The sequence below is a fragment of the Hyaloscypha bicolor genome (genome assembly GCF_002865645.1).
Source record: "Hyaloscypha bicolor E unplaced genomic scaffold K444scaffold_182, whole genome shotgun sequence".
Lineage (NCBI taxonomy): Eukaryota > Fungi > Ascomycota > Leotiomycetes > Helotiales > Hyaloscyphaceae > Hyaloscypha > Hyaloscypha bicolor.
This window is the reverse complement of record NW_020194684.1, coordinates 4,001,074-4,018,581: the sequence shown is the minus strand read 5'-3', so window position 1 is coordinate 4,018,581 and position 17,508 is coordinate 4,001,074. Positions and strand designations below refer to the sequence as shown.

Here is a 17,508-nt window from a genome sequence, read left to right as displayed (position 1 = left end):
TTTTATATTCTATCTATAGTACGCAAAGTCGCGAAGGGATATTACCTATACGTAATTAAGGAAATGTACTAGAGTGAACCACCGACTTTGTAAGTAAGACATATAACGGTCTTTTATATATTAGAGCTTAGGCCGGATCTCGGTAACAATAGGATAAAGATCCTGCAGGGCCCGGAAAATGTTCTTTTCTAGCTCGATTGTATATATGAGCCAGATCCGTACTGTTTGTAACGGCACTGGCTGGGGGTGGCTGTCACCTGACTAGTTTCACCTAGCTAGCCGGCGTTTCAGTGGTTTTAGCTAGTATCTCCCTCCTTTTAACCCCCCTTCTTCCTTCTCTCTCTCCTTCTTCTCTTTAGCTTAGTATTCTCAATATATGGGATTCTCGGAACTTTGAGCCCTTTTGACCATTGCTCTAATCCCCCCGTTACACTATTAATGTATTCTTATAAATGCTTTTTATTACTTTAATATACTCGGTCCGCTCCTGGATATCGGCCTGGTTAATACAAAGTGTATTAATCTAGAAGAGAAGAGTCCAAGTACTATAACCCCTGGCAAATCCTCGGAGTCGCTAAGACACTTCATTAAATATTACTGAAATAATTATAAACTCTCGCCCTCGCAACGAATTCCTTCTTTAAATTCTTATTATAAATAGACCCGGTATTAAAATATTACAATTGTAATATATTACTATTTTCTTCTCTTTAGTCCTGATAACTCTCAAGTGTTCTTTTTCGTAAAGACTCAACTTTTCCCTTCCAGCTACTATCCCTAGCAAAAGTCCCAAATTGAGGGCCATCATACAAGTAATCTGCCCCTTTTCCTTTTGGCTCATCTACTGCTAATTCGCTAACACCTAGCTGGGTACCCCACTGGTGGACTGTGAACCCACCCTTGTCAAAGAAGTCGCCGTTGGTATCGAGCGCTCCCCATGGAAAGTTGTCCGCTTTCACCTCACTCAAAAGGGTGATGGACGATGCTGTTGTGCTGATGAACGACACGATGCTCTCACGGGATGGTCGTAAGATTGAAGCAATCCACTCTTCTTCTCGTCCAATCCCTCTCCAATGCCCTGGCCATATAACACAGCGAGACCCATATGCATATTCCACCTTTGGAACGACCACAACATCCGCTGCCAGCATCGACATCGATGCTTGTAACAAAGAAAACAATCTGGTATTGCTGTATAGCCCTTCCCATAAAATATCAATCAAGTTTTGGTCGTCCGAGCCAATCGTATGCTTTGTGACGGTAGAGAAAAGGGCACGGTTGAAAAGCTGAATGTCCTCCGGCTTTTTGCAAAGAGCAATGGCTTGGTTATGAATTTCTTTCCCGATAACTTCTATATTCGATCGCTCAGACAGCGCAAGGTTGATTGCGTTCACGATAGCCCAGGCTTTAGCTTGAGAATTAGGGTCAAGAGGGGTAAAACGCGTTGAAAGTTGTGGCCCCAACCCTAATTTCTCGATTGTAAACTTCCATCCATTCGCCTCCACACATACTTTTGCAATTACCCAAAGTGAAATATCTGCGGCTAAAGATTCCACATCGTGTGAAGAAAGTAAGAGCTTTGGCCTGAGTCCTCCATATGGATTAGCTTTTCGGAGAGCTTCACGCAGTTGGTTAGGCGATGCGAATGTTGAGATCTTAGTTATGTCGAAGAGCACTGCGAGATATACGGCAGATACATTGCTCCCAATTCTCGTATTCTTAAGGGCGGAATTATTCGCGGCGATTTCAGATTCCAGGAGGTCTGTTCGGTCTTTTTCTCTAAGCCATGTTACAAGCTCGTCGGCGTGTTGGAAAGGGCGCCCGTCCTTCTGGATTCTGTTCTGCTGGACTCTCTCGAGATGCTCAAGTGCTACTTCCCCCGCATGCGCCATCCCATTAATAGTCATTACAATGTCTTTCTCGTCCTGAGAAGGAGGCCCTTTCGACTCTTTGTAGATAAGATCGTGCTGGACCTCTTGCCAAGAGTTCATTAACATCGTAGTGACCTGTACCTCTACAGTCCAGCCATCATGCTCCGACTTTGTAAGCCTAGCCGAAGAATACTTATCGCTGGGCTGCTTCCATTTGACGTGAAAATGTGTCGCCCTGTACCCAACAAACCGGCCGTATTCGTTCTCAACGACCCTGCCCTTTTCGTCCAGGCCCCAATACGTCTCTTTGACCCCATTTTCTCCGAACTGCTCCTTCAACAAGGTCCTCACTTCATTCACATCTTTTGGGAAAGGTGTTAGAATACGAATACCAGCGAGATCGTGCATTGTATTCAGAATCTCCTCCTCATTAGTGAAAAGCCCTTCCTCTCTTTGGCTTTCGCGTCGAGCGACGCCTTTCAGAATCGATTTTTTCTCTTTGGCGCGAGAGAAGATGTAATATTTCAGCTGTTTGTTGTCCACGAGTGCTTCCCTGAAGAAACTGTCCGCCGCGTGAGTAAGTTCTTGCCAGAGAGTCTGGTTCTTTGCCCATGTTTCTATGAATTGTCGAATTGGGGGACTTAAGGACTTGTCGAATATGTTCTGCATGCTGAGTGGTGTCACGAAGAAGCCCGTAGGGATATTCTTTTTGTTCGATCTTGAATTGTGCGTAGAAGAGTGCCAGGAGGTGACAGCGTCGAGGAGTTAAGGGAAGATCCGAAAGGTCAAAGGTGGCAGCCTAAAAAAAGAAAGAAAAAAAAACACTCGACCAATTGCAAGTCTCAAGAGCGTTGCGGTCACACAGTGCTTATGGGGGTGGCTTTTCGAATCATAGGGATGGTATTATCAAAGAATGGTTACACGGTACTGGAATAGAGCACCATTATTGGCTCGGCCCTAAAATTAGATGCCCTCACCTCTTCCCATTCCCCACCCTGCGAAAGTTTTATCCTACAGATTGCTACAATAGATGGAAGAGCAAGACTGGCAATCTGGAGCAGACACGCCGAAGCGCGGGCGCAGGAAGCCAAAGGCGCTGTGTGTAGTAGTTGATGGAGAGGCATGGGGGGATGGGAAACTGGAAGCTGAAAGTGTAAAAATAGTTATCTCGAGAGGCCGTTTCATTAGAAGGTGCGTTCATCTGCTTTGGAGAGTATCATTACTCGACTGATTTTTCTTGCGATGCAAGACTGGAGAATTCAATGTGTTTTGCGAATTCAGGCTTCCAGTAATTCTCCATTATCAGGGCATCCTTGGCCCTCCAAATGCTGGCCACCTGCTGCGCCCACACAGTGGACAATTATTGTTTGCCGGTTATGGCTAGTTTGATAAGAAAGCCCGCTTCTTGGGGTGCCTTGCAAGCTGCCCTTTTAGCTGATTCTAAATAATATTGTCCATGTGCGTCGTCTCGCCTCAAATCCAGCTGTACGTGTCCGCCTCAGTTCCTGCCCATGAAAAGTTGAATGAGGCTGCGTCCGCAGCCACTTTGAAAAGGCTTTTTCAAGCCTCGAATTGTGGGAAATATATAACCTCTTCTAATGAGTGGCAAAAAGTACTCGAGGATACCATACTAGTATTGTACTCAGATCTGCACTCATACTTTCATCTCTATGTATCACAACGGAATTGATAAGCTAGAAGGCTTCGCACAATCGTATGGCGATTACGTTAAGGCGCAGGCCCTGTGCAATCCCTGCCTATTAAATCTCGACAAATTTCTTTCAAGTCAGGCAATCAGTCGTCGAAGCTGTCGTGTCACAGCGTTAGATTTCAGAGCAGAGGTTGAAGGTCTCTTTTCACAAACAAATGTAGCTTTACACGATCTTCCCTCGAAGCTTAGGACCGATGGTGAGGCTCAGAGCTCATTACAAGGACGAATCTTTATCATTGAAGATCTCACTAAAGATATTGTTGAGCTCCTTGGTTTTGAGTTTTCTATCGATCCACTCTTCTTTGCGTTACACCTGGGTGTAAGCCAAAGGGGAGGGGGTGAGCGGCAGGCACCGAGCGACGCAACTTTGCCATCGCGACTCTTGACGCAAAATTATATCAACATATCCTACCAACGCAGCGTAACAACTAATAAGCCACACAATGTATGGAGCCGGTACCTGAGAAATACCTCAATCAATCGAAAACTCGTGTTTTTGCCATCAACGAATATTGGTTTATCCCAACACTGCGGATCTATAATTCTCACTAAGCAAAAGCACAGCTTTTGGATAGGCAAGTGAACGTGATCCATTGGATATCTATATCATTTCAGCTGACATTTCCCAGCTTTGATTCTTGTTGATCCCCCTATAGACGACGTTTATTTCGCAGATGACGGCAAAGACGTAAAGTCAAAAGCTCAATTCCACGTGGAACCCTTTCTTGGAACTTATGAAGACTTCATGGAGCCTTTCGCTTCATCCGAAGGGTTCGATCCTCCTCAAATACGTCTAGGAAGAAGCATGTCAGAAGACCTTGGACAGTATTGGCAGCGTGGCATCCCGGTCTGCTTTGACCCGAAACATCCCACTATACAGTCACTTGCGTATTTTCCTCTACGAATTGTTGCTGCTGAATGGGTGAAATACATCGCTGTAATGCATGACTGTCTGGTGAGGCATGAATACAAGAGTAATGAAGATCCAGCGCTCGAAGAATTCGACACTAGGCTGCAGGAACTTCAGAGCTGGAGACGGCGTAGCAAACTCTCGCAGCAGAAAGTACGTTTTGTGCTCCGTCTACTTAAATCGTGGATGGTTGAGAATCCAAATGATTCGAGACTCTTGCAACCCCTGATCACGGATTACCAGCACATCAGCACCAATATCGAAGAATATGGCCGAATGCTGGAAAATACCGTGCCTGTTGTTACGTCTCTTGTCCAGATATTTGAAGCTAGACGGGCATACACCGAGACTTCTAACATCTCACGTCTAACAATTCTGGCACTAATATTCGTCCCGCTGAACTATATCTCCAGTCTGTTCAGCATGAACTTAAGCGTTGCACCTGGAAGCTCCCACTTTTGGGTGTACTTTGTTGTTGCTATACCGGTTACATTATTAATCGTCGTGGTTGCACGGTATCCCTCTCCACACATATGGAATATTTCTGCTTGGGTAGAGGCACTTGGGAGATCGCGGTTCAGGAGCCCGGAAATAGTCTAAATCGCAGTGGTAAATCTTATTGTCGGTGCAAGCGTGGCATTTGAGAACGTGCACATAGTGCCACGAGCAGAATCTAGCTACGAAGATTGCGGCATAAAGTGACGGGATTACAGGGCATTTACGTTCGCATAGGGGTGTTAGCGGACTCCAGGGTGTGGCTTAAGGTACTGCGCCTGCTATAAGCCTTGTAACTCTAGGCCTGAACCCCTAAAACAAGGGCTGTGAGACATTTCCAAGGTGGTGGAAAATCTTCAAGGGTTAAGGTATTGCTGGCGGAGCAACCGTAGTGCTCGGGCGCTGTGAGAGAGCTATTATAGGACCCTTTAGCGAGTCTGCCCCTGTAAGTACAGGGGATATGCCTTCTAAAGGTGTGGTACCCCTTGTTTATAGTTTATAGCGTGCTTATAGGAGAGTAGCCTGGAAATATAGGGGACTTTAGTGGGTGAGTGTAGTAGAAAGTGGCCTGAACGTGGACTTGCGGTACAAATGCCCTGTAATCCCGTCACTTTATGCCGCAATCTTCGTATTGAATGCAGAACCGGCTCTCACGAGATCACAGTCTAATCAATTAGACTCCTGCTCGGTGCTGCTCCATTGCTTAAACGCTGGCTCCATAAAGTTTCCTGATGTCAGTGGACGTTTTAAGCTCAAGCTATGAACGGGATTTTGTTTTGTGATTACCAATGACGGCCATAGTTAGATCAGATATTCTATTCCACCCGAAGTCTTTGGACCTGTTTAGAATACATGCGCTTGAGCAGTGCTTATTTTGTTGAAGTATTGAGAATTCACGATACTTATACTTAAAAATATAATCATTTCTCTAAAGCCTTTTTAATAGCAAAAGAAGTAGGCCCTAACTATACCCTCGCTATATTAGGCTGTATTTAAGACTATATTTTAGCTCACTCAACCAGCGCTTTATTTATATAACTTTTATAAATAAAACGAATTTAATATTATTTTAGTAAGAACTTATAAAAGAGTAAAAACGAATTTCTAGGCAAAATTCAATATAAAAACTATAGCTAGGATATATAAAAGACTAAAATAAGTTTTATATTATAATATGCAAGTAAACTTAAGGCGTACTTAAGATACTTAAGCTTTACTTAAGTATAATTAAGTTAAAGTAGTAATTACTCACGTTTAGAGAATTTAAATTTCGCTAACTCCCCGCTAGACAACCTATAAACCACGTGCGAGTGAACTAGAAGGGACCCAAATTGGCTCCGCTAAGAACTTTTAATAAGTTTGCTAGAAGAGCGAGAACGGACACCGTTGCAATATTTTTATAGCTCCAAAGATATAGCTATATTACAAGTAATAGGATATCTATAAAATTCTATATATAGATAACATGAGAACTATAACTGATTCTCGAGGGAATAGAGGCCGCCCTATGCATGATTTATCTACTATCACTCTCACCTTAGACTTACCTTACTCGCCACAACTCACCCTTGGCTGCCGGTAAAGCAGCTCTGCTCACCTTTCCGAACAGAAACAGATTTTCTTCATGTTAGGATTGGCGTGTGATAATTGGCTGTTCTTGTCCCAGCGTCTCTACATTGGGTTAGTGAATAGTCTGGCCCCCTAATCGACATCCCCCGTGGGGGTGTCTATTTAGTCTTTCTCGACGACTAGAGCCTGGAAAGCAACGAAGACGACTTTGTTAATTTGGACAGCTGGGATCCGAGGTAGACAAGTTAGGACGTCTATAAGGTGATTGCCTTATCAGTTACGAGTGATCTCGGAATACTTACTCTTGTCCGTCCACAATGGGCAATTCTGGAAGAAGGATTGTGGCCTTTGCGCATCAAGTCCATTCAACTACCGAGTCGAGAAGTCTTTGAGATTCAAGGGCCACACCTGCTACTAGTGATTTACTATCGAGTAAGAGTTAAAGTCTCTAAAAAGAAGACATAGATTAAGGAAACAAGAAATAGTATATTAATTCCAGCAAATCTAAAGGTAGTCGATCTAGTAAAGGCATTTAAGGCTATAACAATATAAGCGGGGTCTTTGAGATATTAGACTTACCGAGTAATATATAAACAATAGATACTCGAATAGCTATAGACCTAGATTGGGGGCATAGTATGAAGTTAAGGCTAGAGATATTATAAGCAACTATAAAGAAGCTAGATTATATATACCTTAGAAAGAAATATTACTCTCAGCTTATTATTCTCTCTTGCCTATTCGTCTTTACCCTCTTTTAATTATATAAATTCTATTATATAGAAAATCATACTATTTCGAGTAATAGAAAAAAAGCTAAATAGAAATCTCAGCTTATTCTTTATATCTTGTATTTAAAAAAAAATCTCTAATAAGCTAATTACTATTTTCCAAAAGGTTTATAAATCCATTATTAAATAATGAAACTAGTATATTAATAGTTATATATTAGTAAACCAAACTTCTTAAGCTTTTAATATCTTTATTTAGATCTTTGCTTTTATTTTTCTTAAAATATATATATCTTATAAAAGTAATAATATCTTTAATATTTTTATTATTAAGCCAAAATATATATAATATTTTATATAACTTGAATAATACTAGAGCTTTTAATAAATTAATAAGTTAGAGATCTTCTAGAATATAAAGTAAGATATAACTAAGAAATACTTTAGTATAGCTTTAGTTTAAATTAAAATATTTAGCTAGCTCGCACGTTTTATTATAATTATTATATAAGGCAAGTACTAAAAGAATAGGGAAATTGAAATTCTTTAAATATATATATAAGTAATATTTTAGATACTTGTTTTATTTTAGATACTTGTTTTATTTTAGATACTTGTTTTATTTTAGATACTTGTTTTATTTTAGATACTTGTTTTATTTTATAATTGAAATAATTTCCGGCTTAAAATCTGGATTTATTATTAGTTTTAGTAATTCTTTTTAAAAGAAAAAGAAATCCTTTACTAACTTTAATCTTTGCTTTTTGTTTTTTTTGCTAGTATAATAATTATAGTCTGCCTTTAGCTTCGGCTTTATAGGCCCCGGAATTACTTTCTTAACTAAACCTGATTTTAATTCTGATTTTAATACCTTAATAACTAAATCTTAATCCGGCTTCGTCTTATTTTATCTTATAAGTAGTTTATATAAAGTACTCGATAAGAAGTCGCTAGTTATATGTGAGGCACGTAATAGTAGGGTAATATACAAGTAGTTAAGGTAAGTAAGCTGCAGAGTGACGCTTGCAAGTGTAACTGATTTCAAGAGTTGATTCTAATAAAAGACTAATTAATGCCCCTTTCCAAAGCTAGGAGCGTATCCCTATATATTCCCTAGTGCTTAGCCAAGCATGCGAAGCCTTTTACTTAATTAGGAAATGCGATCCCATGCGATTCGTGCGATTCCGATTATAAGCTTTACCTAAAATAGGAAACTAGATCTATAATATCTGACACCTGTCTATATGCTATCACGTGTATTTATTATATTATAACCTTCTATATTTTAATTCTATTTCGTTTTCCTTCTTTTAATATTAAGTAATTACTAGTATATATTAATTAAATAATTTTTTTTAAAAATATTTCCTTATTTATATTAGCTTATATTATATATCTGGCTTGAAACTCTGCCATTTCTCCTTTTATTAAGTTATAAAGCAATTAAGAAAGTTAAATAATTGCTTTTTTATAAATAAGAAACTCTATTAGGTTACTAGTAATACTTTTACTAATAATAAATTTAAAAAGCCGGAAATTAAGGATTTTATAAAAGTATTATTAGTATTTTCTAGAGGCTAAAATATAAGAGAAAAGAAATATATTCTCGAAATAAGGCTAGTATTTAAAAAAGCTTTTTCTTAATTATAAAGCAAAGTTTTTATTATAAAAATATCGAGCTTATAAAATAAAATTCTATTTAAGGACTTATTATTAAATTACTACTCTTATTACTAGATTATAAGCTATTAAATTAAGATATTATTAAGGCAAATATTAATTTACTAAAGATTTAAATATAAGATAAATAATAATTTAGATTAATACTTTCTTAAAAGATTAAAATTATTTAATTTAAATATACTTATTATATTATAATAAATTAATACTTTTATATAGCTCGCATAATATAATAAACTATATATCTTGTTATAGTTCAGGTTTCGACGTTCTGGTTACCTGATATAGTCACCTGACAGCTAGTATAGGAATGCGCATAGAGATATTTAGAACGCTAGGCCCCTTAGGGGCTAGCTTACTATGGGTGCACTTAAGCCCACAGCCTCCTGTATTCTAGCTTTCCCTTCCTTAGCTTTGAATCGTTTTTGTAAGGGACCTTCTACCTTGCTTTCCAAGCCCTGAATGCCGTACCCGTAACATATCTCGGAATTCGATTAATTAATAGCCTTGTTTTTAAGCTTTTAGGCCTTATTACTATTTAATAAATATTATATAACTTATTATATATTAGATAATATCTTCGGTCTTTTATTCAAAGATAATATTATAGCTTTATTATATATATATATTTCTTTTTTATAAATGCTTATATATACTTGTTTTCAGGGAAAAAAAAGGAAACTTCTCTAAAGATTATAAAGAAAATATTATTTATTTTAATTTAAGTAACTTATCTTTATTAAGGCTTTTATTAACTCCGGTTTCCTAATATTATTATTTCCTTAATATAACTACTTTTATATTAATTCTAATTCTTATTTTTTATATATATTAGAACTCGAGGCTTTTCTTTTCTTTATTTCTTTTTCTAATATACTTTATCTAAATTTTAAAAGAACTTCTTTTAGCTAATATAATACTATTTCCCTTATTATTATTCTCATTTATTTATGAAAAGTAATTCGATTTATTAATGTTTTAATTCTTGAAAAATTAGCCTTTATAATAATATTAAATAATAATAAGACTTTTAAAGCTATTTTTAAAAATCCAGATATATTTAAATATTTTTAGAATATATAAAATAGTATAGATATACTATAAGCTTATTATTATATTAGTTTTACTAATATTATAAATATTTAATTTCTAGAGAATATATTTTATATTAATAATAAAATATATATATACGGGCTAAATAAATCTATTTAGTTTAATCTAAAGCTCGGGTTTATAAAGATTAATTATTAGATCCGAATTAAGAAAAAGGTTATAAGCCTTATAGCTACTAATATCTTTGCCTTTTAGCTAATAAATACTAAGATTATCTAATATTATACTAATAATATTATTTATTTATCGGACTTATATATTCTTTACTTAAAGTATATTTAGGGTAACTGGCTTATTAAAGTAAAACAAGAGGGCGAGTACCGTATAGCAGAGGCCTATTTTTTAAGATATAAGCCTGAATTACTTATAAAAAAGCTGGGATTATAAAGCTTGAAAACCGAGAGGCGAGTTATAATATTAAATAAGATACTTAATAAGTTAAAGTAATAAAGAGAAAATAATCTTATCGGGAATATTTTCGGGAATAATAATAAAATAAATAGTTTTAATATAGCTAGTATTAAAGTATTTAATAATTACTAAAATAAAAACTCATAAATTAATTTCTTTAAAATTACTCTAACTAGTTATATATATAATATCTAGAAAAGATTATATAATAATAAACTAAAGGCATTATTAGTTCTTGTAATATTATTATTAATTTAAGAAACTTCCCGTATTATATATAATAGAAGCCGAGCTTATATATTAATTTACTTTAATTAAAATATAAACAAGTTCCGGATTACTTTACTAAACTTAAAAAGCAAGTAATTAAATATAGGATTTATAATGAAATTATTTTGCCTTATAAGCTAGTAAGTCTTAATAAGGTAATATATAAAGAAATAAGAGAAGTATATATATAATTATATTTATAATAAATAAGAATACAAATACGGAAATAGAAGATAATCTAGTAAGGAAGAACTATTACTTACTATTACGTCATTCGACGTAGCTAGCCAATGTGACTACCTTTGTAATTAGTTCCTGCCTAGAAAGGCTATTAATTAATTAACTTCTACGCACATCAACGTTTTACCGTGACACTTGCCTTAATAGTAATAATTTAGTAGCTTTATTCTAGAAAGCCCCTCCTTAAAATCCCTCTTCTTAGCTACAAGATATATATTAATACTAATAATTGTCACGGGTACGGCATTCAGGGCTTGGAAAGCAAGGTAGAAGGTCCCTTACGAAGATGATTCAAAGCTAAAGGAGGAAAGACTAGAATACAGGAGGCTGTGGGCTTAAGTGCACCCATAGTAAGCTAGCCCCTAAGGGGCCTAGCGTTCTAAATATCTCTATGCGCATTCCCATACTAGCTGTCAGGTGACTGTATCAGGTGACCAGAACGTCAGAACCTAAACTGTAACAATAATAATATTGCATTACTTGACCTCTAGCTAACCTGGCTTTTAATCCGGTTCTTGGCTACTGCTGCCCTATAAATAATATTAATTACCCGGGCCAAATGAATATATATAAACCGGAATAAAAGATAATAGATATGTTTTCCATTTATTAAATTCTGTATTATATTAAAAGCGGCAATAACAGACTCTTTAATTCAATTACTATTACAAGCTAAAGGTTACTAAATTATCAAAAGAATTAAACTCTCATAAATTAATCAATAGTTATTAAGAAAGTAAATAACGGAATTAATCTTGATTAGATGCCGAGCAACAATACGTATCTCAAAAGGCATTAGGTTCTTCTTATCGCTCAACCGGAGCCTCCCAGTCTCTATTAAACGTGCTGTTTTTTGCGGCGACAGCTTTAGTTGCGGAGGTATTACTTCCTTCCATTCGGCGAGACCGTCTTGCTCATGTGTATCGGCCTAGTTGTGCTGACTATTTAGCCATCGTTCTTGGTCCGAGTTGGACTATAATGGAGTTGGACCTGGCATGTATACAAGAGGGCAGGGCGCTTCAGTCATTGAGGTCTTGCTAATTAAAGGAGCAACGTCGTCTAGCCCGTCGTCCGGGAGTAGCGACTCCTCTTGGGCAATTATATCTTCGAAGCTTAGCTGCAAACTATGGTGGTGTAATAGATCTGTGTCTTAGCGATTAAGTGAGGTGATATATTGCAGAGATCGTCGTCTTCAATGTCGCTCTCGCCCGGGCTTGACATTACCGTATTTCTATTAATAGACTCTTCGTTATCGTAACTACACGCTAATCCATTATTCTTTGTGTAATTAGTAGCTGTTTGTAGTGATTCGTTTGAAAGTAGGCAGGATCGTAGCATAATTCAACTGCCCATTAACCGCCAGAGCTTAGATCTTCACGACCAGTCCGGCTGGCGTTGTTCAGTTCCTGGTGTAGCTCTGTAATGTGTCCAGTGGAGATGAGAGCATGCGTGATGCTCTTACACATTGAAAGGAGATCTTTGCGACCTCCCGGCGAAATGAAAAGACGGGCCCCACCCACCAACTTCCAAAAATAGCCCGTCACCTCAGGGTATAATTTTGGAATCAAGATGCGGATTACAGCCTTTGGACGTCATATTTTAGAAGCACTTACCATACTTGGCAGCAGTCAAAATGTAGACTTCTCTATCTAGCAAACCATTCTTCCGTACCAAATCATGTCTTCCCATGTTCGCACCAAACCATGTCGGTAATTGGGATCCAGATATCTGGATTCGGGGGAACAAGAGAGTTTCATCCAGTGTGGGCTCCGATAAATTATTATCGATCAATTATCGAGCCTATCGGAGCTCACACTGGAACTTTCATCAGCAGTCGGAATCCAACACAATCGAGGATCTGTGGTGGGTGTTGATGCCATGAACTTTGACCTTGATGGTGCGAGTCCATGTTCGGGTTTTACCCTGGGGCCCGTTCACTAGACAGTGATCGAGCCCCGGAGGGAAACCATAATGACTAGGTAGCATGAAGCTTTCTACGTCGTGGGTCTCGCAAGATATTTAGCTGGATTTTGGGGTCCGGCTAATTCGATAGCAAAAAGATGGCTGACTTTGAAGGATTGTTTGAAATTGGCAAAAGCTTCGAAAGGTAAGAATTTCTCAGAGGAACAGCCCTGGAATTTATGCTCCGTCAACTCGGCTGAGGCTGATCAGGCTTTGCAAAATGGCTTGCAGCAAAGTCTTCAATAATTAGACTCCCTAGATAACTCATGTCGTGGGCGTGCAACTTCTTGGGCGCAGGAAGGTAGGAGAAGCGACCACGGAGGCAGGCCCGGACCACATGCTTCGCGTACCCGACCCCCAGGAGGCAGGCTATTGATGCCCACGTTGTCAGGAGGAAATTTCGCGTAACCTTAAGCCTCAGGCACTCACTTCGCTTAACTTTCGCGCCAAGGGGTATTAAGTCTTGCCCCCAAGCTTCCACGAGCATCAGGCTTCTGTTCTAGAAAAAATCACAATTCTAGAAATCTCTCTCGTATCGCGTGAAGTGTATTTTGACCCCGTGGATCGGTTTACCTGAATGTTTGAGCAAGGGCGAACAGGCCATTTGAGCACGAGCAAAGCACAGCCGATGGTCAGGCCTCCACCTAAGGAGAGGATGTAAGAACCGGAAAGAGCGAAGCCATGTGCACGTGCACTCGCCTGAATTTATCCGCCAAGCGAATAAACGCTAGTGCAGAGGCATAAAACCTCTACCTGGCTGAGTATTTCCATTTCTAACTTTTGTTGGAGTCTAGAGATTTTCGGTCACATCTGTGAATCAACTAGCCTCACAACCTCAATTGTCGATATAACAATGGCGACACCACAACCTAGCCAACCGGACGAACCCCCCTACCCCTCTTACAGAGAGCTTCGGAGCGAGTGTTTGCCTGTCAGGCTCTCTCCTGATGTCGCCCAGCGTCTCTCTTGGCCTCTTGATGGTGTCTTTCCCACCGCAATTTCCGTTATGACGACCTCTCGCAGTCCGGACTCTCTCGAACCGTACTTCCAACCAGATGCTGAGGGCAGCAGTAGCGGCACGTGGCATGAGATCTCGCAATTGCCCCTTACCGAACCAAAGGTCTCATCTGTTGAGGCTTCTGTCTCCGACCTCAATCATTGGGAGGAGGTGTGGCTAGGGCAGCATAGGGAGCACATCGACGTCGAGTATGTAACCTATGGAGATCTTAGCGATGATGACCGGCCTTACCCGTCGGAGATGGAGGAGGACGGCGGCTGGGAGTCAGATTCGGATACAGAATTTCTTGTGAGATGCTGTGGAGAAGACAGACCGCTGAGAAAGGCAGCGAAGTTAGTGGTCACGCCTTCTGCAGGCAATCACTTTGTTACGGTGCAAGACTACGTGAGCGGTAAGTCTGGTTTATAAGAGTTAGCGACCGGTCTAATAATTGTATTAGCCGTGCATCCCTGGCTCATGAGCTTGCGTGGGGATATCTTGAAAGCTAAGACAGTTATACTTGGCAATCCTTCGTCAATGCCAACCGAATTCATGGTGAAAAGTGGGCCGGAATCTATGATGATAGAAGAGAAGGAGTACTGGATTCAGGGGATGCGCGGTGGCCCGCGACCTAGCACTGTCCCTGCCTCAATCCTCAATAGGTTACGTAGGAATAGGTAATATAGTGTTTACCTCATCGTCCAATCCATTACTTAGCCTGATAAGATTTATTAACTATACGCTATAGATGACGAATAAATGGCCTACAACGTATTTGTGGGTATGAATACGGTATAACAATGTGAAGTTTAAGTCTTGGAGTAAAAACTAACTATTCCGTTTAGGAGGAAAACGAAGAAGTGACGCCAGAGGGGTTAGATGCAGTTGGGGAGCTATACTAGGTTCATTCCGTGTCCCTAGTTTAGGACTTTGAGCTAAGCTTAATAAGAGAACCCACTGCTCATATGCAAAAACAGAGATAGACTTTAAAGATCTTGATTTGAAGTCGATCGAATAGTTTCTAACTTTGGTAATTGCAATCTCATTTTTTTTTAAGTAACCGAACTCAATTTAAGGGCACATATCTAGTGGAATAATAGTAGATAGAATAAGTGGTAAAGTTTATTACTATACATTTAGTATAAAAGAGTAGATGATAATGAAAAATTTCAGTACACAGTAGCTTACTCCCTCGTTGCTCGGTTATGAACTAAGAACTGTTGCTATTGCTGATGCACAATACGAGCTCCCATAAGCAATAACTGTCGATGCGATAGCCGTCCCACACGCGCCGCTAGCGCAATCACGGAGACCGAAGCCGAAATTAACATTGCTACAAAGGCAAGCGGGTGCAGGGGTGGCGCAACCTAGGGATGAGTACTGAGCGAGCATATTGTTAAAGCAGAGCTGACCACAAGAAGGTAGAGCAGCTAGGCCTGTCGCAGTGTGGGTAGCTGTTGCGGTGGAGCAGTATGCGCTCCCAAAATCTATCACAGTACTGGCAACAGCAGTTCCACAGGCTCCATTTGAACAGTCGCGGAGGCCATTGCTGAAGTCGGCGTTATTGCATAAGCAGTAGCCATCAAGAGCGGCACATCCGAGGGTTGAGTATTGAGCAAGCATATTATTGAAGCATAGTTGGCCACACGAAGGCAAAGCAGCTTCATCTGGAATTGAAGTGCTAGGAGGTAAGGTAGTTGTAGGAGTGCTTGTTTTAGTTGCGGAGGATGAAGTTTTAGTGTCGCTGGTGGTTGTAGGATCGCTCGTTGTCAAAACGGAGGATGAAGATGAGGCCTTTGACGAAGTTGTACTAGAGGAAGGGCCTGTGGCCGAGGAATTACAATTTCCGAATTGAGATTGGCTGCAGAGAAAGTCAAAATTGCATCCCGTGATAGCAGTAATGAGATACTTGGGGGGGAGGAAGTAGGAGAAAGGAAAAGGGCTCCGAACTCACCATCCTGCTCCACAATCTGATGGCAATGATCCGCACATGCCATCCTTATTACAGCAATTTCCATACACCACGTTGCAAGTGAATGCGTTCGTTCCACCACAAGTGCCATCCGTCGTATTTCCATTTAGCCATGGAGGTAGGCCAACTACAGCTGGTATTGTGCAGTTTCCAAGCTGGCACACGCCGAATCCACAAAAGGATGGGCCAGTACCGCATTTTCTGTCCGCGTTGCAGCAATCGCCCCATACTCCAGCACATTGACGGTAGCCGTGTTGACTGCCGCATTGGCCGGTTGTAGTGAAGACAGAATCTCCTGCACATGCCCCTTCGTAGCAAGTTCCAGGTGCACAGTCATCTCTGATATTGGGGTTCGGCGTTAGTATAAAGCGCTCAAACGACAACTACCTGTACTTATAGATGACTTACGTAGAATTACCGCAGGTGAAAGTGTTCGCATTGCAACACTGAAATGCTGTACCGAGACAAGTGGCATTCTTGTTCGGGGGACCACAGAGACCGGCTGTAGCTCTTACAGGCTCAATGACTATTCATGTGGAGGTCGTAAGTTAATTTTCAACCACTTAAAAAGATAGCCGTCCATGTATGATTTCGTAACTTACAGCCTCGCACACAATAATCTGTATCGGGTTGAATATTCCCACAGTCCGGATCTAGTCCTGGATTCAACTTAAAGAAAGTTTCGACAGAGATTCCGTATTGATTGGCTAACAGGGTACAGGTGTAGTAGTTAATGTCTAACCCTTCCGTGCTGCCCGTGTACCGACAGTTAACTTGACCTGGGCTGATGTTTCCAGTGGTAATGATGGGGCTGATAGTGATGTTGGCAGTAGGTTGGGGCGCCACGGAGCTGGAACTACTGATACTTGCGTTGGACGAGGCAGTGGGAGTGGAAGTGGGAGTAGAAAGCTGCCGACGCATAAATTGCCCCGGTTGCCATATCGAGGGTGCGCACTGGTCGGATGCTTGAACTGTGAATGTAAAATAAAGGACAATGGTACAGAAGACAAGGTGCGGCGACCAAGTTGTTCCCTGGGGAGACTTCATGACGGTTGTTTAACGATTGAAGTATAGGTACGAGTTTTGAGCGAGATCCAAATCCGAGTAATGGACGGCAATGGTTGAGCAATTATTACTAGAAGCAAACTGGTGATGCCAGAAGCAGAGTGTTAAGGAGAATACTGGACGTAAGGCTGTCTTGATTAGCTTTACGCACATTGACTAATGCAGGGGTAATTCATCCCTTGTGCTGTTACAAGGGGTGAGAGATAATAAACTTTGACCCATAAGGTCCGATAATTCAGTAGACGAATAATATCCTGAAATTAAAAAGGGAGGGCACTCCCCGATGGGCGCTTACGGGTTCGATTTCTTGAAGTAGTAATAGCTGCGTACAAATTGAAAAACCATGGCTTGCTTACGGCCCCCCTCGGTGTGCCAAGAATTCGGTAAGGACTAGGGATGGTAAACTTTACACTTTACATACTTTACGTAACGTAACGTACTGAAGTTCTAGTAAAGTCGAGTATAATTCATGTATAAAGGAGAGTAGTATAATTCAAGACACGTGGTCCCA

The 17,508-nt window shown here is 39.9% G+C and overlaps 4 protein-coding genes across 4 annotated transcripts; 2 read left to right on the top strand and 2 right to left on the bottom strand.

The window, feature by feature from the left end:
* Positions 1-704: 704 nt before the first annotated feature.
* On the bottom strand, positions 705-2,615 carry K444DRAFT_620704 (uncharacterized protein). Its single transcript, XM_024881764.1, has one exon. The coding sequence runs from the start codon at positions 2,538-2,540 to the stop codon at positions 711-713; it is 1,830 nt and encodes a 609-aa protein (XP_024728523.1). The 5' UTR covers positions 2,541-2,615; the 3' UTR covers positions 705-710.
* Positions 2,616-3,541: 926 nt separating this feature from the next.
* K444DRAFT_708138 (uncharacterized protein) lies at positions 3,542-5,092 on the top strand (the record flags this gene model as incomplete). The annotated part of the gene is made up of 2 exons (XM_024888177.1): positions 3,542-3,920; positions 4,212-5,092. The coding sequence occupies 2 exons, from the start codon at positions 3,542-3,544 to the stop codon at positions 5,090-5,092; spliced, it is 1,260 nt and encodes a 419-aa protein (XP_024728522.1).
* An 8,653-nt stretch (positions 5,093-13,745) lies between these two features.
* On the top strand, positions 13,746-14,825 carry K444DRAFT_574241 (uncharacterized protein). Its single transcript, XM_024877427.1, has 3 exons — positions 13,746-14,372; positions 14,421-14,752; positions 14,806-14,825. Exons 1-2 carry the CDS (start codon positions 13,817-13,819, stop codon positions 14,639-14,641), a joined length of 777 nt encoding a protein of 258 aa, XP_024728521.1. The 5' UTR covers positions 13,746-13,816; the 3' UTR covers positions 14,642-14,752; positions 14,806-14,825.
* Positions 14,826-15,163: 338 nt separating this feature from the next.
* Positions 15,164-16,979, bottom strand: K444DRAFT_546412 (carbohydrate-binding module family 18 protein; the record flags this gene model as incomplete). The annotated part of the gene is made up of 4 exons (XM_024876219.1): positions 15,164-15,783; positions 16,012-16,271; positions 16,341-16,458; positions 16,535-16,979. The coding sequence occupies 4 exons, from the start codon at positions 16,977-16,979 to the stop codon at positions 15,164-15,166; spliced, it is 1,443 nt and encodes a 480-aa protein (XP_024728520.1).
* Between the last annotated feature and the right edge of the window lie 529 nt (positions 16,980-17,508).